At 53.2% G+C, this 22,652-nt stretch overlaps 9 protein-coding genes across 9 annotated transcripts; 2 read left to right on the top strand and 7 right to left on the bottom strand.

Annotated features, from left to right (window-relative positions):
* Window positions 1-344: 344 nt before the first annotated feature.
* On the bottom strand, window positions 345-1,922 carry J4E78_009203 (uncharacterized protein; the record flags this gene model as incomplete). Its single annotated transcript, XM_049369797.1, has 1 exon — window positions 345-1,922. The coding sequence occupies one exon, from the start codon at window positions 1,920-1,922 to the stop codon at window positions 345-347; it is 1,578 nt and encodes a 525-aa protein (XP_049218427.1).
* A 295-nt stretch (window positions 1,923-2,217) lies between these two features.
* Window positions 2,218-3,192, top strand: J4E78_009204 (uncharacterized protein; the record flags this gene model as incomplete). Its single annotated transcript, XM_049369798.1, has 4 exons — window positions 2,218-2,432; window positions 2,478-2,568; window positions 2,624-3,048; window positions 3,096-3,192. The coding sequence occupies 4 exons, from the start codon at window positions 2,218-2,220 to the stop codon at window positions 3,190-3,192; spliced, it is 828 nt and encodes a 275-aa protein (XP_049218428.1).
* A 2,107-nt stretch (window positions 3,193-5,299) lies between these two features.
* On the top strand, window positions 5,300-5,988 carry J4E78_009205 (uncharacterized protein; the record flags this gene model as incomplete). Its single annotated transcript, XM_049369799.1, has 2 exons — window positions 5,300-5,402; window positions 5,456-5,988. The coding sequence occupies 2 exons, from the start codon at window positions 5,300-5,302 to the stop codon at window positions 5,986-5,988; spliced, it is 636 nt and encodes a 211-aa protein (XP_049218429.1).
* A 924-nt stretch (window positions 5,989-6,912) lies between these two features.
* On the bottom strand, window positions 6,913-8,665 carry J4E78_009206 (uncharacterized protein; the record flags this gene model as incomplete). The annotated part of the gene is made up of 3 exons (XM_049369800.1): window positions 6,913-8,322; window positions 8,376-8,492; window positions 8,663-8,665. The coding sequence occupies 3 exons, from the start codon at window positions 8,663-8,665 to the stop codon at window positions 6,913-6,915; spliced, it is 1,530 nt and encodes a 509-aa protein (XP_049218430.1).
* A 1,501-nt stretch (window positions 8,666-10,166) lies between these two features.
* Window positions 10,167-11,534, bottom strand: J4E78_009207 (uncharacterized protein; the record flags this gene model as incomplete). Its single annotated transcript, XM_049369801.1, has 3 exons — window positions 10,167-10,335; window positions 10,496-11,229; window positions 11,280-11,534. The coding sequence occupies 3 exons, from the start codon at window positions 11,532-11,534 to the stop codon at window positions 10,167-10,169; spliced, it is 1,158 nt and encodes a 385-aa protein (XP_049218431.1).
* Window positions 11,535-12,245: 711 nt separating this feature from the next.
* J4E78_009208 (uncharacterized protein) lies at window positions 12,246-15,818 on the bottom strand (the record flags this gene model as incomplete). Its single annotated transcript, XM_049369802.1, has 11 exons — window positions 12,246-12,590; window positions 12,640-12,818; window positions 12,867-13,161; window positions 13,208-13,342; window positions 13,389-13,558; window positions 13,608-13,699; window positions 13,746-14,423; window positions 14,560-14,744; window positions 14,798-14,871; window positions 14,925-15,704; window positions 15,758-15,818. The coding sequence occupies 11 exons, from the start codon at window positions 15,816-15,818 to the stop codon at window positions 12,246-12,248; spliced, it is 2,994 nt and encodes a 997-aa protein (XP_049218432.1).
* A 514-nt stretch (window positions 15,819-16,332) lies between these two features.
* Window positions 16,333-18,270, bottom strand: J4E78_009209 (uncharacterized protein; the record flags this gene model as incomplete). Its single annotated transcript, XM_049369803.1, has 7 exons — window positions 16,333-16,402; window positions 16,450-16,646; window positions 16,700-17,460; window positions 17,516-17,819; window positions 17,879-17,896; window positions 17,987-18,009; window positions 18,078-18,270. The coding sequence occupies 7 exons, from the start codon at window positions 18,268-18,270 to the stop codon at window positions 16,333-16,335; spliced, it is 1,566 nt and encodes a 521-aa protein (XP_049218433.1).
* Window positions 18,271-19,087: 817 nt separating this feature from the next.
* J4E78_009210 (uncharacterized protein) lies at window positions 19,088-20,207 on the bottom strand (the record flags this gene model as incomplete). Its single annotated transcript, XM_049369804.1, has 3 exons — window positions 19,088-19,390; window positions 19,443-20,156; window positions 20,205-20,207. The coding sequence occupies 3 exons, from the start codon at window positions 20,205-20,207 to the stop codon at window positions 19,088-19,090; spliced, it is 1,020 nt and encodes a 339-aa protein (XP_049218434.1).
* A 432-nt stretch (window positions 20,208-20,639) lies between these two features.
* Window positions 20,640-21,479, bottom strand: J4E78_009211 (uncharacterized protein; the record flags this gene model as incomplete). Its single annotated transcript, XM_049369805.1, has 1 exon — window positions 20,640-21,479. One exon carries the CDS (start codon window positions 21,477-21,479, stop codon window positions 20,640-20,642), a length of 840 nt encoding a protein of 279 aa, XP_049218435.1.
* Window positions 21,480-22,652: the final 1,173 nt, after the last annotated feature.

A 22,652-nucleotide genomic window follows, 5' to 3' on the forward strand; every position in this document is an offset into this window, starting at 1 on the left:
TATTTGTCGATATGTGCCTGTATGTTTCAAATAGAAGGTTTTTTCAAGAGCATTGAGTATTGTGGATCAAGTAATGTGCTGATTTGCGATACGCACGCCGGGCTGGTACTGCGATGAGGAATTTGCATTCGCGTATGATAGGGAACTTTATGTCGAGGGACATGTGTGATGACTGGCGAGAACAAGGTATAGCGGAAGGATTGCTAGGATAGATTATCAAATGCTAGATGTGAAAATATATGAGGAGATAGTATACATGAGAAAGAAATGACGGGCGGCCCCTGGCTTAACCGTTAAATACCGAAATAGATGCCCTCATATGACGCAAAATAGACTCGTCTCCTTCACTCAGACGCTTCGGCCTCCTCGTCCGACTCCTCCACCTCCGCATCACTAACCACATCGCTCAACACATCGCTCTCCGCGTCGCTCAACCCACTACTCATCGCATCGCTTTCATACTCATCCACCACCTTCTTCTTGCTCTTGCTCTTCTTCGCACTGCCCCCAGCTTCCTTAACAGGACTACCGCCACCCTCCTTCCTCCCACCAGTCCTCTGAACAAGATGATCAATCGGACACCCCTCATCCCATCCTTCACTACTCTCGCCCGTTATCGCGCGACACCTCGGACAGCTCTTTCCGTGCTTGATGAGTAGTTGGTGAAGCGGGTACTTGAGGTGGTCAGGCACTCTGACTTCGCAATGCGCGTACGTTGAGTTGCGGTTTGCGCCTGCGAAGGTGCCTTTTGCACCGGGTGCGAGACCTGCAGGGTCGCCTGGGGGAGGTACCCAGCCTAGCCATTTACACAGGCGGAAGACGTGGGTGTCGACGGCGAAAGAGGGGCGTTGAAGGCAGAAGAGGAGGACGCAGGATGCGGTTTTGGGGCCGATGCCGGGGTACTTTGTTAGTGCGTTGAAGGCGTCGTCGTTGGAGAGGAGGTGTAGGTGGTCGAGTGAGACGATGTTCTGATCTGCCTTTTCGACCTCTGCGTGTTTTTCCCCTTCGGCTTCGTTCGCAGAACCGGGGGCCTTGTCTGATGAAGACAAAAGCTCGTCGCGTCGCGCTTGGTTCTCTTCCCAGACCATTTGCAGGATCTTCTTGATGTCTTTGCTCTTCACGTCTGCGAGTCCGCCGCTCTTGATCGCCTCGAAGATCTCCTTCTGATCTGCTTGTCGCACTTTGTTCCAGTCTACACTGCCTTTGCCAACGCCTTCTTTCAGGATGCCGAACTTCGCGACGAGACCAGCGAATGCGCGAGATGAGTTGGTGCCGGACGTCGCAGCCGAAAGACGTGTTCGAATGAGGGCATCGAGGACAGACGGTACCTCTCCACAACCGGAGACTTCAAGAGAAGGCGCGGGTATGGTCTTGGGTGCTTCGACCTTGCCGTGGACTTTGGAAAGGAGACGCGTCACCTCTTCGCATTCTTCGGCCGTAGGATGAGGGTAGTTTGGATATGGTGTCTGGCCTGGAGTGAGGCCATAGCCCCCTGTCTTGGCCTTGCTCTTTTTCTTAGGTGACGCGTCGGTGGTGGTAGTCGCTTTGGCAACGAGGTCCCCGACTTCCTCTTTCTTCGGCTTGGCTGTCTTTGCAGACTTCTTGGGCTTCTTTGCTGCAGGCTTGCTCTCTTCCTCCTCGCTCTTTATGGGAAGAGTGGGGATAGCACCAAGGTTGTGTGGGAGTTCGTTGATATCTTCCTGCTTTACTGCCGACTTCTTGGCACGCTTTGTGCTCTTTGGTGTGACGAGTGCTTTCTTGGAAGCCGCGTCTGGCGACTCTTCGACCTTGACTGCTTTCCTCTTTCGTCCATTGCGCGCCTCCGGGGTAGTCGGTGGACTCGACAATTGTACTGGTTCTTGGCCAATGGCAGGCGCTTGCACGGCATCGGCTCTGGCGGAGCTCCTGGTTGCTCGTGCCATGCTTGGTATAGTGGAGATAGCAAGTCGATTCGATTCGATCGTCAATAGGCTTGGGCGCAATGCCAGCAGTCGCTTATAAGGAAGTTTGAATGCAATGGTGAGGAGACGTGCTGGGCAAACGAATTGGAGATGGGTGATAGAAAAGGATCACTTGAGGTATCTCGTGAGCGGCAAACCTCGACAAGTGAAGGGTGAGTGGCCGGAAAGGGGAAACTACGCGTGAATGGTGAAGGCAGGTATCATGACGTCGATGACGATGATTGGAGCTTTGGCCCTTGTCCCTGCCTTAGCGCGCATGACGAGGACGCGCCGAGGTCCACTTTGTCGGGAGTCCGTCACCTCTGATCAGAGCTACCCCACCCGACGTCTATCGATACTAACGATACCTCTTGAACGCGTTCAGACTAAGCTCATCATGGCTCACAAGGCGCCGCTGGTTGTTCCTGCGCTCAAGCGACACACGGCTACTGTTATCGTGGCGCATGGACTGGGTGACAGCGGGGCTGGCTGGTAAGGAGACTCAACACCATGAATGCAATATACTGAGCAGCATAGGATATTTCTCGCAGAGAATTGGCGCAGACGTAGCAAGTTCGAGGAAGTCTCCTTCATTTTCCCTAATGCGCCCAACATCCCGATCACGCTGGTTCGTTGACCAACTCCGACGCAAACACACGGCATATCGCTGATACGCGACGCAGAACATGGGCATGAGCATGCCAGGATGGTACGACATCAAGTCGCTCAGCACACTCGACGACCGCGACGAAGACGAAAAGGGCATCGTCGAGTCCCAGAAATACTTCCACTCCCTTATCGACCAAGAAGTCGCAAAGGGCATACCCGCCAACCGCGTAGTCGTTGGAGGCTTCTCGCAGGGAGGCGCCATGTCGCTGCTGTCTGGTGTGACATACAAGGACCAGCTTGGAGGCATCTTCGGTCTGAGCTGCTACCTTCTGCTGCAGAAAAAGATCAAGGACATGATTCCGACCGAGAACCCCAACCAGAAGACGCCCATCTTCATGGGTCATGGCGACGCTGACCAAGTGGTTGCGCACAAGTGGGGCAAGCTGAGCGCGGAGGAGCTCGAGAAGCACGGGTTCAAGGTCGACTTTAGGACTTACAAGTAGGTTGATTGTATGGAAGTATGACAAGATTACTGACAATACGCAGGAACTTGGTGCACTCCGCCGACCCAGATGAGATCGACCACCTCGAGTCCTACCTCAACCAGCAAATACCTGCCCTAGGCGACAAGTCAGAGCTCTGACTCTCTCAAACGACCCCGCTCATGTCGACCGAAGCGACGACAGCCCTGGTGCTTATAATCACACTGGCCATTGCTTGGTTTGCGTGGTACAAGCGCGATGCGGTACTCAAACCGCATGACGAGACGGAGTGGCATGGAGATTATTAGGTTGCTACAATGTTTGGAGACATACAGTTGAATGACTTCGCATAATGTATACATGAACTGCAGCATTTCTTCATGCTCTGGCTTTGTAGTTGCGTTGATCAGACTGCTTCATGGGCCCAGCTCTAGCCGTATACTCAGATCTGCCACTTCGTTACGATCTCAACATAGACCCGTACCATATACCGAATACCAAATACGTTTACCCCGCCTCTATCTCTCCATAACAGTCATACTCGTTTGTCCCGCTAGCCTCATGTTCGTTGGTGATCGGTGGGGCGACGAAGAAATTTTGCAAACCTCACAACCACAACCCCAGATACCACGATTATATTTTTTTTATCTTCCCAATCCTCCATCAATTTCCGATATGGTCTAGTGGCTAGGATTTGCCGCTCTCATCTCGCAGAGTCAGTTCACTGTACAGTGCCGGCAAGGCCCGGGTTCGGTAAGTTACATCGCAGTAACATGACTTCGAAGCATGGTCCTAACAATTAATCAGATTCCCGGTGTCGGAAAATGCCTTCTTTTTTGCTGATTTCTGGGTAAGGAAAGAAGAGGTGTTGAGGCGTGGCATGAGGGGCCAAGATGGAGATGCTGGGTTGAGTTTTTGGAAGGGCATGTGCGCTGGAATGTACCGCTGTTTAAGAACTTTAAAAGCAGAAGGACGCGTGTAAGAAAGTGAGATTCATTTTGTTTGTATTGCACGGCGTGGAGAATTTGGTATTACGAACGCGGTGTGCAAGTAGGTTTTATTGCCGGAGAGACTTGCAGACCTCTGCCTGTATACATTCGTGATGTAGTGCTTACCGCGTCTAAGAGATGTGGCTCTGGGCCTCGGCTACGATGCACCTTCCACAACATTACAGTACCACGACTTCAATCCATCATCCCACTTTTGTCGTGACACTGCATCTCGTGCGGTCCTGCCGCTCGTATTCAATGACGCGCGCACTTTCCAGTCCATCTAAGGAGACTACCAAGCATCGCATTGCTCACCTAAGCCCAGCAACTCTGCTTTTTCTTCATGCCGAGCTCTCTGCAACTCCATCTCGATGCGGCCTCCTATCGATAGCTATATTTGGAGCTCGCTACCAGCTACACTCGGCCAACGTCCCATTCAGGCGTCCAACAACGTCACAAAATGCCAACGGGCTGCACGGGCTGGGCCATTCGTACGGACTATCCAACATTCCTGCTAGGACTCGCCTGCCTGCTAAGCTCACGCCTCAAAGCTTTGTACCACAGCGAAGGGAAGAGAGTCAGGGGTTGCGTCGAGTCCGGCCCAGCTAGTCAGCAATTAGCGAGATGCTTGATTCCTTAGGGCTGATCCCCTCGACTGTTCCCACTCGTCGCAAATCTTCCCAACCCGCCGTCTGGTTCGCATGCAAAGTAACTCTTTTTCGCGTTCAACGGTTAACGAGAATTTGGGTTGCCATGACGCTGTCGTTCGGTGACGATCCAGTAGATCTTCCGCGACATAACGATCAACAAGCGAACCCGCAATCACGATGTAATCAGCACCTTAAACCTCGTGTGAAGGATGCCGGCCTTCCCGATCAGTCTGGCCGAAACTTGCCATTGGTAAATTTCCGAACCTGCACGCTTTGGGGAGACGTCGCATCCGTGCGTTCAGGCACGAGCGGCCGTATTTGACATGCGCCTCAGCGCTGGCGGTCTCGTAGCGCGGGCCTAGGGCTTGCGGACAGCGTCAGTCCATGTGGAGATGTACGAGCGCGGTAGGGCGGACGGTGTTTATTGGGCGCGTGGGCCATGGGTCAATACGAGAGGGGCTGTTGTTAAAGAGCTGAGCTCGCTGCTATCTGTGGGTTTCGTTTCTTCACTATCTATCGTCAAGGTCGTCTGTCTAATTCACGCATCTTTTCGTCGACTCTTTATCGTTTCGACAGTCCACTCGCTTTCTACACGTCAATTATTTCGACATAGAATAATCATAATCAAGATGCGCTTCTCAGCTTTCGCCCTCCTCTCGCTGGTCTCGGTTGCCTTTGCTGGTAACTGCGGACCCCAGAATGGAAACGCCAAGTGCGCTGCCAACGAGTGCTGTAAGTCTACAATACCCTCACATCTTCGAATTCTTGCTAATAATGCATCACAGGCTCCCAGTACGGCTGGTGCGGAACCACTCCCGCCCACTGCGACGCAAAGAACTGCATGCACCCCTTCTCCGGCGCCTCCTCATCCTGCAAGCCCACGCCAACCACGATGAAGACCTCCGCGACCAAGCAAGCCACCTCGCCCGCAACCACCTTCCCCACCGCCGTCCCCGAGATCGACGTCTGCGGTCACGCCCAAGGCGGCGTCACCTGCCCCGGCGCCGGCGCAAACGGCTTCTTCTACCGCTGCTGCTCGTCCGCCGGCCACTGCGGCCCCAAGAACGATATCCAGGACCAGAACCTGTACTGCGGCGACGGCTGCCAGGCCGGCTTCGGAAAGTGCGACAACCAAAAGGCGCCTGCTGAGCCTACTGCCCCCAAGGGTACTTCGGGTGAGGGAGAGACGTGCGGTCCTATTGTTAACAAGAAGTGTGGTAACAACCTCTGCTGCTCTGGTTCCAACTTCTGTGGCTCTGGTGAGGACTTCTGCGGAAAGGCCAACTGGTGCCAGAGCAAGTGGGGAAGGTGCAACTAAGATGTTGGATGTCAACATGGGTTGGAGTAGAGAGGTTGGGGGTAGAATAGAGTAACAAGTACAAGAGTCCCTGGGACAATCAAAAGACATGAGAACTACACGTTACCTGCACACCCGTAGACATCGCATTGCCATCTTTCCACGAGCGGATCCTCCTTCAAAGCTATGCTAGGCGCGGAAGAAGTTCTTCACGAACCCCCTTACACGCTCAACGCAAGCATACAGCAACCTCCATTCACACCCCCATAGCAGCCTCACGGGTGGGTGAGTGTGGATGTCTTCTCTACTGTGCGATAAGGAGTGTTGTCTTGCTTGATGGTGGTGGTGTTAGTGGTAAAGATAGGGGAGGAGAGCTGGAGTTGTCCTGAGCGAGAAGAAAAGCCATGTCATCCATTGTAAAGAGTGGAGCGAATGGGTGCCGCCGATAGTCCGGGGGAGGGAGTTTGACTGTTGATAGGTTAGACTACATTCAAGTTTCGCACCTCTCGCTGGGAAATGGCTGCTCGAAATGGGCAAGGTAATATGATACTTAGGTACTGATGAAGTGAAGTGAATATACAGAATCTTGTCCAAGCAAGCTTCGGTCGAGCCGTTTTCCACGCGAGGGATCAGATATAATGATTTGGGGTCGCCCCGCTGTTTATCAAAGGCTTGATGGAAGGATGAGGGGGATGTTTGGTTTGATCCTAACAGTCCTCCTCGTGTATCAAGTTATATATCATTTCTTTATCTATAAGTTAGAGATTCTATCATCGTAATCTACTCTGTGTAAGGACCGTACCAGCACCAAACCACATCAAACTACACCAAACACATGACCGTCACACCAAATACGCCTCTCCCCCGAAAGATAGAAGACTAAGAAAGAAAGAAGAACCCCAGAGAAATAGAAAACACCTAGTCCTACCACTCTCCCACACCACACTAACCCTTAACCCACTCCCCAACCTCAAACCCCACCCTCCTCAAATCCGCATCCGCAAACCTGCCTCCAGGTCCACACGCCTTCCAAACACTCAAACACCTAACCCCTTCGTCCATCTCCGGTTTCAGCCCCACCTGCCCCTCCTTCGGATCAAAGCTCTTCACATACAACGTCAAATCGGGTCCTACGGTGCCGCGCCACAGCGTCGCCATCCACTGCCAGTGGTCGGTTGGGCTGTAGGCATCTTGGATGGGGATGCGGGAGGCGTAGGCGATGGAGGCGGCGAGTTGGAAGGTTGGGAGCAGAATTACGGGTTTGATGGTGGGGGAGGTGGAAGAAAGGGAGTGGGAGGGGGAGTCGGGGGGTGTGGCGGAGTCTTTGCGGGTGTCTTTTGTGGAGACGATGATTGTGTCGCTGTTGTTGGAGGACGGGGTGTCTGTGGAGGAAGTGGGTGTGGTGGTGATGTATTTGATCATTTCTTTGCTCTTGGCGTGCCATTCTTTGATTAGGTCGAGGTACTCTTCAAATGTGACTTCTTTGTCGGCGTTGTCGGTGGGGGCTTGCGGTGGCTCCGCGATTTGGGGACTGTATTCCTTTTGCTTGATGAGGTATTCGTTGAGCCATTCTGTGAGTTCTTTGACGGCAGCTGGGTCGTCGCCTTCGATGGCGATGATGGCTCCGCGGTTGGCGCGGTAGGATGGGCTGGCGGTACCGGGCTCTTTGTATTGATAGGGAGGCGTTATACGTCCGAGGAGTTTGATCTTGTTGGGGTATGGGAAGGCACTGAGAACTTCCTCTACGCTCTTGGGGCTGCCATCGGACTGTAAAGATCCTAGCTCAACCATTGACTGATGGCGCATCTCGCGAGGGGTCCGCGGAGGAGGCATTGTCGCACTGTGTGGCGTCACATGGATGGGCGGCAAAGATTCGCGTCGATAGACAGCGTATTGCTGGATCGGGCCGTTATGCGATCCCTCTGGTCTACGACCGTTACTCGTTGGCGGAGGCCCTTGGTCGAAGCGGCGCTTCTTATTCGGGGTCAAAGGGCTATACATCATCGCGTCTCCACGCATGGTCGGATTGAGCTGAATGTTACTGAGGCTTGGTGGAATGGGACCTCGGCGATGACCGGGCGACTCAAGGCTAAGGTTACTCATCACGGGTAGGTAACGAGTTGTTGGCGTGAGGCCTTCCGAGATGTTAGGAGGCGGCAGAGTCGGGGTGCCAGAGGCGTCGAGGAAAGGACTGGTAGGTGTTCTCAGACTGCGGCCACCACACTTGTGACAACGGTACTTGTCAACTGTCGTATGCTGGCCAGTAGGGTTCAACGGTGACGACCCAGGTTTGCCAAGACGACGCGGTTGGTAGCGATAGTCGGGGTATTGTTCCTGGTGCCTGGCTTTCTCTTCCTAACTTCACATTAACAAAGACAATGGAGGGTAAGGTGCCAAGGGCCACTAACCTGCGCAAGGTCTTGCCAAACCTTCTTCTGCTCTTCACCCTCAGCCTTCCACTGTTCACCGATAATCTTTGAGATGTCAGGATTGTTGAGACCCGGATTACGAGCGGTGATGGCCTGCTGGTGGTGCTGTCGATAAAGAATAAAAGCTACAAGGCAATGGTCAGTAGGCTGCGCAAGAATGACCGCAAACAATGATGGGTGTCTTTGTTCTGAGTCAAATCCGAGTCAAATGCTCCGATTAGGAAAGTGACGTACATCCAAGACAAAGGAAGATAATATCGACTTACCATTTCGCGGACGCGGTATTTTCGGCTCTGGCTGACACAAGCAAACATGACCTGAGAAGTCTGGCTCGCCACCAGCTGTAGCGGACGAAGCACTCGGGGGAGGTTTATCGTCAGATGGACTGATCAAGTCGTCGGCCCCGTCAATCTCAATCAGCGGCGAAGGTCTTTTCCTTGTAGTCCTCGGAGACGACAAAGCAGGAGAGACTGGAGGCTCGTCCCTCTTAGTACGCTCAGCAGTAGGACTAGACGTGGAAGCTGGGCGCGTCTCGTTGATCCGACTGCTCTTGCGCAAGTTCCTCGAAGGCTTCGAATCGTCCATCGGAGACACTGGAGATGCATCACCAATCTGCATGTTTGTCTTGACGTACCGCCTCGGCACGTGAAAGAAGGTAGCGACAGGCGGAGAATGGGGAGAAGAAGGAGTCCAAGTCCAAACAATCGGTGGCAACACTCGACTGGCTAGCATTTTCGATTTCTAGAGACGCGGCAGCTGACCTAATGACTCCGATGGAAGAAGGCGCGGTTCATTGTCCTCGGTCGGACACGAAGGGAGGGAACAGCCGCGTTGGTAACGAACCATTAACAACATGTCCGTATCTTTGAATGCATTATCCGGTAGCTAGAGTTGGATCTTTGACGCTTTGACGATGGTAGCAGCCGTGATCCAGTAAAATGATTGTTCCAGTCATATGCAGCCGATCTGCGCTGGCGGTTTCTTTGTTCTACTACTTCGGGAGCGTGCCAAGACGAGCTTCCACCAACCGCGAGACATGTACATTCCTGCGTCAGCTATGCAAATAAGAGCCGGGGCTTTGTCTCAGACCAGGGCCTGGTCTTGTCTCGCGTTCGTCATTGGAGTGGTACTTTGATGCGCGGCTTATGCAAGGGGCGCCAACAATGCAACACCTTCCCGCATTGCAGTGCCGCATCGCAACGGCTGTGGCTCAGCTCAGAAGCGAAGCTGTAGACGATAGTCTCCCCTATTACGACTGATGATGCATGCAGTCAAAGCATCGAAAGACGGGCGCGAGCCAGGGAGGCAATAGACCTCAGAGATTTCCACCTTCCCTCCACCTTCCCCACTTCCCAATCCTCGCCAATAATACAACATTCTCTTTCATATGACAATGACTGTGGCTCAGTCTTGAAAACGACGCAGTCATACTGCGCCTTGCCGCCATATGCCGTCCTGGTTGTAGCGAGGCGCATTTTACCCCGTGTCGCGGGTGACCAGGTAGTTCCACGAAGCTCTTCTCAGCCATGGCCAAGTTCCAAACAGTGTCTTTGACAACTTGTGCTGACAGCCCGAGGGAACATTCGTTCTGTCGGCGAGGTCTCAGACACTTTCTTAACGACCTGTGATAGTATCCCGGAAGAAACTTGCGGTCAAAGCTCACTCCCTCCTGCTCTTCCGATCTGTCCCTCTTTCCTACGTCCGTGTCCGTGTCGCGGGGAAGCAGGAAGCTCCGTTCAGCCTCGGCCGAGTTCCAGACAGTGTCTTGTGCTAATACCCTGGAGGAAACTTGAGCTTAAACTGCGCTCGCTCGTTTTCCTGCTTCTTCTCTTCCTCACTCTTTTCACGCACAGCATTGATGCTCCGATTCCCGCGTACCAAGTTCGCGGCATGTTTGCCAATGAGTTCATGAGCCGGCCCACTGAGCTGAATATTATCCCTATCACATCAACCCGTTAGCTTGAAACAGAGACAAAGCGTTTGTGCTGTGCTATGACTTGTGGCTTGAAAGGAGCGTGGTGCTATGCAGCGACTGAGGTGCGTATAGCGTGAAAGCAGTAGATGTATCAAGTGATCAAGGACGAGGCTTATGAACTTACCAAAATAAGTGCTGTGTTGGCGCAGAGCATTTAACCAATCCACTCCCCCTTACAGCATCCAAACAAGGCGTATCGACATGTTCGAAAAGCGGTGCTTGGGCACCCACACCGGTCGCATCAGAAATCTGCCTCGAGTGGAGTTGTTTGGCGCGGACTTCGTTCATGATGATAGCATTTGGCTCAGGCATGTAGATGGCGCCGTTTTTCCATTCTGCAGCTTTCCGAACTAAGACTGTGTTCCAGTATGACCATAGAAACACCATTCGGTGCTGAGTCACTGCGAAATCGGCTTCCCGCATGGCTTTCTTTTGTACTTGGAATTGCGGGAGGAAGGAGGCGTCGATCATTTTGGGTATGACAACGTTGGGTGGGTGGGCTGCGTGTTCGGCCAGGATGTCGAGACTGTGGAAGAGCGACTCGATGCTCTTGTCCACTGCGGACATGGCCACAGGCTTCTCCAATGTAGAGTATTCGAGCAGATCCCACAGGCCAAAGAAGACCGTGAAGAAAGTCCATTCGTCTCCTTTCCGTAGGCGTTCGGGGATGACTCGTCGCCCCTTGTCGTAGGCGACGTACTGTTCCATTTGTGTCTTGAAGTCAAACGACGTCACGGTTATCTCGTTGCTTCCCGCGCCTTTCGTTTCCGTGTGGACGTTTGCGTCGACTAGCGATCCGATGTGTGCAGCCGCGGCTGGCTTGGAGTGGGCGAAGTTGTCAATCGTGTCGCATGCGAGCTGGAGTGTGTTAGAATGTGTTTGTGCATGAGGGCATGACTCTGACGAACCTCTTTGCATAGCGTTTCCACCCATAGGTCGCCTCGGTCAGCGTCGCGGGCTACCACTGCGGATAGCACAGGCGAAGAGACGCGGTAGCTTCCTGTGTCGGACCAATCGTTGCCGAACACTACTATGCGGTGCGCGTTACCGCGCCATACTGTGTTGACGGTGTCTTCGAAATTGGCGGAATGTACCCAAGTGAAGTACAAGATCATGAGAATGGCAAGAGCCGCACAGAGGTGCAGCCGCGAAAAGAACCTCATTGTGTGGTCGGCTAGGCTATGCGACAGGTGACAGGCGACAAGTGTGAGGGTGAAGTGGTAGCAATGCGATGCGACCCAGCAAATGGAAGCAAATAGTGGGCAGCTTGGTGAAGCAGTGGAAGGTATAGGCTGCTAACCGCGGGAGTAGCCAGCGTCATCCTTGACAAGCGTTAAGGAACATGACGACGCAGTTGACGCCTGTGCGAGTGCGAGCCTCGCTGTGATTGCATCCCCGGGAATGCATGGGTCAGAAACGTCCAAATGTGGATACATGTCGCGTGCGCGTCGCATGCCAAACTCAGAATCCCATAATTGGCCTGACTCTCCATCGACTCACATGCCATCGACTCACTTTCCATAGTCAGAGTTCGCCTGGCCAGACCCCCTCCTTTTCTTTTTGTACGGCCGCCGCGACACCGAAGGCGCCGACATTACACAGCGCCGTCGTGCGAAAAGTTGAGGTTCTGACCGCGCGGAACCCACGGCCGCTCGGCATCTCGCCCCACTTCTCGTGGCGTAATCAGCGGAGCAGAGTTCAGGACTTACGTATATAATTTTAGCTAACGAATATCAGTGGAGGAGGATGCGAATGCCCAGGTTGTGAAAGCCACGAAGCCACAAATGCAGCAGACGCGCTATGCCTCTAGCGCGTTAAGTGCTTATCCTGCCGCCCGTTGGATACGATCGGGTTCGGAAGATGCCAACCGCTTGTCAGCCCGCATGCTGCACCGCCGCCGACTCCTCGCCATCGCCAAACTTCAGGTTCGCGAACCTGTCCATCAGGAAATCTCGCATCGCACCTTTATCGTCAATCCACTGTGCGACGATGAACGCCTGCTCTGCCCATTTCTTCGTCTTAACATCGTCTTCTGACAGGTAACAATCCACGGCGCGATTGAAAGCGGTGCTTGCGAGCCATTCGAGCTCGGTTTTGGGGTAGCAGTCGATCTCCTTGATGCACTCGTCAGCCAGGTCTGCAGTATCGTCGTTTGTGGCGAAATCAGAAGATGGCGGCGGTGTATCTAGTCCGGCTGTCGCGATGGTGGGATGGATGGTCTGAATGGGCTTAGGAATATATCGGGATTGCAAGCGTGCGGGAACTTACGTTTTTCTGCTTCGCAGCGAGATGTGTTACTTGCTGGATGCATTTGATGCTGACTTCCTCGTCGTACTCGAGTGAAAGGCTGAACATGCATCTAAGCCAGCGTGCCAGTTTCGTGATGTCGCGGCCTGCTGGTTGGCGACAAGTCAGATTGATGATTTTCTGAAGGACAGATAGTACTTCTGTCAACTTCGTCAGTCTTCATCGAGCGAGTAGTTCGATGATCTTACTCTTCTGATATTTGTTTTCTAGTCCCGCTTTCACGATGCAGCCATGCACGACTAGAACGAGATCTGCAAGAGTCTCGTAATGATCCGGGTTCTTGTACTTCCAACACTGGTCGAAAAGATCGTCAAGCTCATCCCATCTCTCAAGCTTTAGGACAGCTTCGAGCTCCAGTTTGACAATCTGGAAGTATTTTGACATGATGTCGTCTTGAGAGGTTCCACCGAGTTTGCTTATGCTCTCCGCTGCGGTGCGTCGGAACTCCTGGCTATGCTTGTGGGCTTCGAGGTAATAACCAATCTGTAGTAGTCAGACACTGGTAGTTCTGACGAGATGCGCGACTCACGCTTTGCTTGGTGTTATCCTCTGCGCGGGCCAGGGTGGTGTAGGTACAAGCAGCGAGGAACTCGCAGAACACCAGCCGGAGGCAAAGATCACCGTCTGGATTTGGTTGGGTCTTCTCCTTGAGGAGCTTGATGAACTACAAGGGTCAGCGATATTGCTTCCGTCTGTGGCGTTCAGCTCACCTCAGTGCAGCATCCGAGCAACCTAACCAGAAGCCCTGGTGGCATCTCCGCGCAGTACTTCAGCGACATGTTATAAGCGTTCTTAGAAAACCACTCAAATTCCACGGCTGTGAAAAGTTCCTTGGCCGGCGTGCTCGGCCTGATACGAGATGCTTTGGCTTGAACGCATGCTTTGACAATCAGTTAAAGCGCCTCCTCCGGAAGTGCACAATGACTTACCACCCTCGAAGACGTTACAGATCTGTTCCAAGATACCAATATCAATGTTGCCATCTTTAGTAAGCTCGGACTCCAACATACGTGCGGTAGACCTGGTCACATATTAGAGGTTCGTAACACTTCTGGTGAGCGACGTACCTTAAAAGCGCAGGGAGATGTATTCCTGCCGGCGCACTATGCTCGTACTTCTCCAGAACCTTCTCGAGAGCATTGATAGCCTGTCTTTTGCTCCCCGCACTCTGAGCCTCCATGACGCAAGCGTAAAGTAGGGTAGCGTCTTTCGCGGAACTCTGACAGACATAGTCGAGACATTCAGCAGCGAAGATCTCATCGCCGCCTCGCAGACCTGCCTTGTACATGAGGTAGCGAGTCACCGGGTCGTTTCTACCACTCTCAGGCATCTTGGCGAACACTTCTCGAGCAGCTTCGAAATCTTGACGTGACAAGGCGCACTGTATGATCTTCCTCGCAACCTTGGTTTTGTTCTGCACGCCAGCCTTCTCGAAGATGTCATGAAGGCATGCTTGACACCAAGCCTCAGCGATGCCGTGTTGTTCCTGGCTGGACGCGGCCTCCACCTTCTTCCATAAGAGGGTTTGCGCAGCATGTGTGGCAGGCGCAGAAAGCGAAACTTTGGAGTTATGCGCCACGGTATCGAAGAGGTCTTTGAGTTGCTCGAGCGCATTTTCGGAAAGATTGTTGTTGATTCCAATCCAGATGCGCGTGATGACTGCCTTCTCGATCCAAGATTGGTTTTCCTCTCGAAAGAGGCGGATATCGATCAGGTCGTCCAGTACTTTGCAGGCGGTCACGTTGCTATAAGTGGTCAGCGAGACGCTGTAGGCGTGTATGATTATGTGTACCTGTGTTCTTTGAGCTTGTGAATGTAGTGCATGATGCTAGAATGTGTTAGTCAGACTGAATGAGAAAGGGTAACGGGTGAGGTGCATACGTTTTGAAGTTTGTATCGTTCAGCACGATGGTACGGATCATGCGTAGAAGGACTAAGGGAATTAGCGCATGATGGCGGACAGCTTTGAGTAGCTTGCCATTGTAGTACTCGGACGTGTCCATGGTTTCGGCTTCGGACAGCAGTTCGATCTTCAGCAATGAGACAATCATCTTATCCCCGAAGTCCTGAAGAGCATTAGTCAAAGATAAGATTGAGCCAGACTGTTCCCGAGACGCACAGTCTCCATCAACTTCACCATTTGCCACGCCTTCTCTTGGGCAATAGGCGTCTTCGTCTTCATATACGTCTTGACTGACGACCTCATTAGCCAGAGCTTAATCGCCATGTTAACGGGACGTGCATACCAAGACTTTGCATGATACTGAGTCTCAGCTCACCAATCTCTGGACCAAGCATGTCCAGGTCCTGCTCCCCAAGAACATCGAACGCGCGCTCTAGCCATCTCGTAGCAACCTCATAATCGCGCTTCGCCAAAATAGCCTTCCCGATCTCGTACAGCAGATCGGCAAGCTGCTCAGTGATGGTAGAGGTAAAGCTTTTCCTGACTTGCCTGCACTTCTCGAACATATGCTCTGCCATGCCCATCTGATCTTGACGCCACGACAAAGTCATCCGCACAGCGAAGTACTGCGCACGTAGGCCGTCTGCGAGCTCGGCGTCCTTCTCAGGCTTGTCGTTGGTTCCCTTGCTCAGAACATCTTCGTACTCAGCAGCGAGCTTGAGTAGGTCTGTCGCGATGCTCAACTCATTCGCCTCGATGCACACTCTTGCAGCTTTCAGTGCAACCTTCATAAGACGAATGCAGCTCTTGCGCTGGCGTACGTTGTTTGGTCCGCGACCGCCAGCTGAGTCGAGGAGTAGGAATGCGTACGCACGGAGGGAAGGCACCACGCTGGTCTTGTCTGCTGCTGAATCTTTCGGCTGATTATTGACCACGGAAGTGTCGCGTCGCAAGCGCGTAGCTTGATTCCAAAGCTCAGTTCCCAGCTTGTCGAGTTCTTCCTGCCTCGCAGTGACGGCAGTCGAGGTTTTGAGTGGTAGCCCGAGAATTTGGGCCTGAAGTTCACCAATGATCGTCGCATGGTTGCCGGCTTCTATGCGCTTGCTGAGCGTTGAGGCGAATGCTGGTGGGAAGGTAAGTGTCACGCGCAGGGCAGGCGCGAGATAGTGCACTTACTGAGGACTGCCTTCAGCTTCTTCTCTCGCTCCAGTTTGGCTGCTGACTGCGCGGGCGGCATGATGCGTGTCAGGTGGCAATGCGAACGACGTTGGTTGATGTGCAGCTTGAAGATGTGAGATGTCGGATTGCGACTGCCACTCTGGAAGGTGGCTCCACACGCACGTGCAGAAGATCAGGAAGGAACACACACGTGGACGCGAGGAAGACCGGATGCAAGACGGAGGAACGAATGAATGAAGATATGAAGGCAGGCAAAAGGATGTACATGTTGAAGTCAACCTGTGGATATCGCCGCACTTGCAATTACCCTCCCAAGTGATTTGCGCACTCTTTCTGACCAATGTTTTGAGACACCCAAGCCAGACATTACCCTGTTCCCAACCCATTGTACAGCAAAGTTTTACAAAAACACCCGTTCCAAGCGAAATTTCCGCAAGAGGGTCTACTCTTTGAGCTCGAAAACGCTCAAATCGGTGCCGTTGAAGATAATGCGCTCGCTTTCTCTTGAATTCTTGAACTTGTAGGAGATTGATGAAGTCATTGTTGTGATTTGTGGTGCGGCTTCGACGGCCTCAAGATGCCGGTAGCGACCCCGATGTGGCCTCGGTGATGGGAAGGAAGTTGCCCACGATCAACGCCGGTCTACAACAGTCAGTCTAAGCTCGGAGGCAATATTCACATCCACTTACATATTCCAAGCATCGCGCTTGACGGTAAAAGAAAAGCAGCAACGTATCTCAGGATCCTTAGAGTGCGGGTCGGGGTTCTTCAAGGAGCAACTCGTCAGGATGGCTTTTTGAGTATGGTCGAATGCGATGGCGCCGAATTTCTCCCAGTAGGAAACCAGTGACGGCTCAGCGATGATCTCGTGCAGAGCGATATTACCCTGCATCCTGTTAGCTGGAGTCATATACAAAGTGATCGTGGTCTGGCGCTTACGTCTCGCAACTTCGACATCGGTACGTGGATGAGTCGCGCCATCTCTTTGTTGCCGCGGTATATCTCGCCTGTTCTTCTCCAGCAACATGCAGGTATAGCCATGCTTGCGAAGACGCGGTCGTACTCCATCAAGCTCTTGTCAAACCACATCTCGATGCGTACTAGATCCACATCTGTCAGACTTTGCATGCGCTCTCGAAACTTGGGTCGGAAGCGATCCAGTTGGCGCAGTACTCGAATACGAGATGCTTGTTGCAGGTTCTGCTCCATGTACTGGTTTAGTCGTGCATAACCTTTGACATAGTTGAAGGGCTTCAGCAGCCCTGCGTCGACCTTGGCCTTGAGTAGCTTGTTCATGCGCTCTTCAGGACTGTCTGATCCAGCAGGATCAGCGGCCGTGACAAGGTATCTCTCTCTGGCCTTGTCCGTAGGGACTCCGCCTGTTTGCCGTGATGCAGCATGACCACCGACACTTTGCGCGGGGGGTGGAAGTAATTGCGACGGTCTTGACGCGTTCGAGGTAAAGGCAGAGTTGCGGTTCAGAGAGCCCATCTGATTCATGAGTGAGGCATCGGAAAAGAGGCTGTGGAAGTCATTGCCTCCGTAAAACGCACCGTCGTCCATGAGGCTGTTGTTGAGGAAGTCGTTGAGAAGGTTATACTCATTACTGACTTCGGAGGTATTGAACATATATGAAGGATGGAACTGCATGTCCTGAAGGTTGTTCTGAGACGAGGACAGCAAACCATCGTAGCCCAAGACTTCCGGCGCGTCAGTGACGACTACGACGGGGAGCTGAGAAGAAGTGTAACTTACAAGGCTGACTACCAGCTGTCAGGGCAGGTAATTGTGGCGCGGATACGGGGTCAGGCTGGGTACCTGACGTAGTGCTGGCATCCCTATTAGGAGGTACTGGGTGAGGCGCCAGGTTTAGCGCTGTATCCGGAACTGGAGGAGCGGCCGTCGATGCGGCATCGGAGGAATTTGATTCGACCTGAGTGGGCTGACTCTGTCCATCGCCATTCTCTGGCTCGGACTTGGACTTTTTAACACCCTCACGCGGCTCATCGTGACATAGGTGTCCAATATTGCGCTTGACACAGCGTGTGCATGGTCGCTCCTACATTGGGCGGGCTCAATCAGCTTGCGAACAGACGAGGCCATACTCAGTGCACTTACGAGGTCACAGGTCATGTGCTGATTGGTGTGTGTCAGCAAGCAGTAACAATTGTCTTACATGGAAATACATTGCATGTATCGAATGCTGGGGAATTGGCTGTGGCTCACCGAACGTCTGCAGTAGATGCATGCTGAAGGAAGGCATATAGGTTAGCAGGGTTGCAGATGCATTTGTGGGTACACAGCATCGATGGCTTACCATGATTTACTTTTCTACGCTTTTTTGGCGGTTTTGCGGACGCCTCGGAATTGGTCGCATCGGGCTTGCTCTTGGAGGGTGAATGGGTCTTGGGCGCAGTGTTTTCTGGGGAGACTTTGTCCTTGTCGGCTTCTAGTGGTTCCGTCATTTTGACTGGCGAAGCTCCATTTGATCGTCGTGCAGCTTCCGACATCAAGTGTGGGTAGTGGGTCGGTGTCAGAGCCGGGTGCTTTTCTTGGAGACGCGCAGGTTCATGTGTGTTACGACAGGGGTCTCGTCACGCACTCGAGCATCGAAAAGCGCGCAGAAGGTCGAGATGCGCCAGGAACACGTTCTTTGGTGGCACAGCAGGGCCCGTAGTCGCGGCAGACGAGTGGCGGAGAGGTGGTTTCAGAAGCACGAAGGGACAGGTGAATGTTCGCGGTCGCGTGCTTTGCCGAACCGAACCTTGGAAGGAAGAACCCGGAGAAACGCAGGCCCAATCGCGGAGAAGTGCACCGCCCACCCTCCTAGTGGAGATTTTGACAGCTTCCCGCTGCAATGCGGGTGATCTGGACGGGGCATTCAGATAGCGGCGCTTGACATGTTGTAGTTTGCACAAGTTTCGCATAGAAGGGCTGCAGCTGCAGAAGTGGCTCCGCTCTGCCGAAGCTCTGGTGGAGCCAATCACGCCCCTGCATTGCTACACTACATGATGGAGACGGCCGCGAACGCGCGCATTCCGAAGACCATACCGTCGGAACGCAGTTCTAAAACTGGGAGTATTTTGATAGACTTGAATGGTCTCGCTGCCCACTCCAGCCAGCCGCCACGCTGGACAGCCTGGTACGAGCCTTGCTAACCTAGCCCATGCCTCGCACAAAGCTTCCTTTAGAGTATTGAAATTACGCCGATGCCCTCCAACGCCATACACCTGCCTTGATATCGAACCCAGTACCGTATTCACTACACCCGCCCAGAGCCCAATCCATGCGCCGAGCCATGCGTGGCTATAGAAAGAACAGAAGTCATCATGGGACCTGCATATCGATATTCTGTATAGCAGCATATTGCGCTGCGCCAGCGTGCCTGAACAAGACGTCGTCTAGTACTGCTTGCGCGTCGTTGATGGTCATATCGAGACCCTCGACCTGTGTATGGTTGCCCTGCATGCTCTCTAGGCTGCGTCGCAACTGGGCAAGCACTGGCGCGAGGTCGTCATCGGGCGCATCGAGGAGGGAGGAAGCTACTGGTTCTGATCGCTTCAGACGGATATCGTCAGGGCCGTCGCCGTGGGCCGTCGCATTGCCTTCGTCTTTGAGTAAGGGGTGGATCTACGGCAGGTTAGCAACACGTTCAGCTCGACCAGAATAGACAGACACGCACCCGTCCATGCTTCTTCTGGTGCTTCCACTCGGCTCTCCAATTCTTGACGTTCTTCTTCAGGTCGTCCAGGTTATCTTCGTCCTTCTTTAGCAGGTGCTGGGCAATCTTGACCTGCTCGCTGAGCAGCTGCTTGGAATGCCGGGCAGTCGTGACCTCTCGCGACACTTGGGCATTGCGCTCCGTGAGCTTGTCGATGTTGAAATGGATGTCTTTGGCCTGTGGGGGTATCCGCGACTCTGCTAGTTGGCGCGCTAGCTTGCGTACGAGGGGGTTGAGTGTGTTGTGTGCGGCCATGATCCTGCGCTCGTCTCGCTGCGTCTCGGCGATGTCCTTCTTCGCATTGCGTATCACCGTCGTGATCTGCTCCAAGACCTGAGGCGGCACTTGTGGCCATGCGTCTATTTGCTCCTGCGGTATTCTCTTCTTCTTGTTCTCCAGCTGCGCGTACTGTTTGCGCGACTCGGCTTCGGGTTCAGCGATTTCGTCCGACTTGCGCTTGCGGGGTCTCGAGGGTTGTGTTGGTGCGGGTTCATTTATTGAGAGCTCATCTTCGACTTCTTCCTGGACTTGTCTCTTCTTCGGTCTGCCCTTCTTTACTGCTGCCGGCTTTGGCGCAGGTTTCGACTTGGCCTTCACGACGGCGCCAGAATTGCGACTGCCCGGAGGCCGGCCACGTTTTTTCGTTGCTTTGGCATCCTTAGAGCGCGCAGGCGCCTGAAGACGATTAGTATGCGCGTATAACAGCGGATTGTTGATGCTTACCATGACGTTGTGGTGGAGATGGGACGCGACTGGTTAGTGTTGACATTCGCGTTGGTGGGGAAGGAGCCGGTTAGCGCGGCGCCTCTTCACGTGCGGTCCGTTTGGCCCCTCACACTTCCAAGGTTCCCTCATCACTCCGCCGTCAACTCAACCGCCTGCCAAGTCTTCGACGATACACTTCGGTCTAATATCTCGGACGTAAGAATATAGCGTGCACACGTGTCAGCATTCTGTCTCAACGTCGAAGTTGCTGTCACTTGGGAATTTCCAAATCACCAACATCTTATTTCATTGCGTCCCTCTCATGCTGACACTAAAATATATACTATCGTCGCTATACTGAATGATGTTCCCCCTGTCGAACACATCTGCCGGCCATCACTATCAGCTTCCCCAAGCCCCGCACCATCGGTCCACTACAACGTCTCAACCCACTCAGAATTGAGAGAAGAAGCTCCAAACCTCCTTGGGCGTGAAGCTCTGTGGTCCAACATCGTTACCCGCATCCCCAGCAAGCGCAACATGGTCACCATCGAAAGCAGTGTACTGCGTCGGGTACTTGCACCCATCGTATACCGTCTTGATACGCTGTCTGCTGTTCCTGGCCGGCTCTGGTGCATTCTTCTGCTGGCATCCGTTCAGCCTCACGAAGCGGTCCCTGATCTCTCTTCCCATAGCGATTGGTAGGACGCTATCCTTGACACCGTGCTGGCCATAGTACGCAATTGGCGTGTTTCCGCCATTGCAGCCTGAAAGAGTTGCACCAGAAAGGACGGCGATGGCGCGGTACTCGTTTGCACGACTGCAGGCCAGACTGAAGCTCATAGCGCCACCGTAGGAGAAACCGAGAGAGAATCGTTGCGTCTCGTCCACGCATAGGTCATCCTCAACTGCCTTTCGGACCGTGTCGAGGAAGGTGATGTCTTCGCCGTTTGTGTTTCCCCACCCCTTGTTGATACCATCGGGTGCGACGAAGATGGCAGTCTCGTTTGCCAAAGCCGCAAGGCCGTAGTATGGCGCGTTACCGCCCGAAACGGATGTCATGTCGCCATTGAGCCAATGGAGACCGAAGATGAACTTGTATGGGTGGGAGTTGTCATAGTTGTTCGGGATCCGCAGCGTCCACTGGCGTTGCTTGCCGTTCACCGTGACCCTTTGGACGCCGTTGGTCAGCCTTGGCGCCTTGCCACAGCCCGCTGTGACAGCGGTAGCCTGGTCGAGGATTGCGAGGAACAATAGAGCGCCAAGCGCGAAGAAAGAAGTTGGACGGAACATTGTCATGGATCCCTAGGCTTGAAGGCTGCGATGGCCTTCCTTCGGTCTCGCAGCGGACGTTTAAGTACATTTTCGCAATTCACCTTCAACCTCACCACAAGTCCCATACTTGCGACTTCATCAGTCGATCTCTTGGTATACTACGGAGCTGTTACCCATTCCAACTGCCGTACGAGAACACCAAGACTTCTATACAACCTCGAGAGAGTCATTCCCCTTGCTTCTGATTTTACGCCCAATCGATACAGTCCAAGTCGCATTCTCACCGTCTACTGACACTTCAAGTAAATGATGCCAAGAAGAAGAAACTCGCCAAGAAGAAGAAAGCTACGGCACTTGTTCGGAAACTTAACAGCTGACATCCTTCTGTGGAGCACTGCTGCATCATGCAAGGTGACGAGCAGACCCCATGGGGTACATACTTACCTAAGGCGCTGCAGAGCGCCGACTTACGCCATCATGTCGCTCGGATATGCTAACCGACTGTTGGACTACCCCAGAAGATCGTTGCCCAATTCAGGCACTTACATGTGTTGCTATTCATGCAGCAATCTCTCCACTTTCCGATCCTTCATGAGGTTCGTGGAAGAAAGACTTAAGAGCCGCGGCTGTTTGCACTTGCAGCACCCAAACTTTCACTTTAGCCCAAGAGCTCGATACAACCTTCCCCTTGAGTAGAGTACGCCGTGACAGGAAACCTGGGCGAGGCCATCACCTGCTCAGTTTTGTCCGATTGGTGGCTGTAACATCCGAAGAAGAGGCAACAGTTATACTGATTGCAACTCCACAGAAGCTTCCACAACGTCTCAGTCACCCATGACAACTAAAAACTTCCAAAAGCTCTGACGACCATGAACACTGTTGTTGAGCTCGCTTCACAACTTTAGGCACGCTCATCAACCGACGAACATAGCCGGAGTACGTACAGCAACTCCACCCCCGACTTACCCGTCGAGACACAGCCAAATCTTGACAAACACTGTATACCCCTCACGAAAAAGACTCATGCAGAGCAGCAGCTGGCAAGCAAGGTGAGGACGTACGACCTTCATCCACCGGCAAAAAAGGCCCCATGGGGAACCGACAAGATGATCGACGGCCCGCCGGGTATAATCCCCACTGCTCGTACCAGCGTTGAACTACGCATAGCTTCTTGAGGGTAAGCTTTGTCGA

This window comes from Alternaria triticimaculans, assembly GCF_023758025.1.
Source record: "Alternaria triticimaculans strain BMP 0046 chromosome Unknown scaffold_19, whole genome shotgun sequence".
In the NCBI taxonomy this organism is placed as follows: Eukaryota; Fungi; Ascomycota; class Dothideomycetes; order Pleosporales; family Pleosporaceae; genus Alternaria; species Alternaria triticimaculans.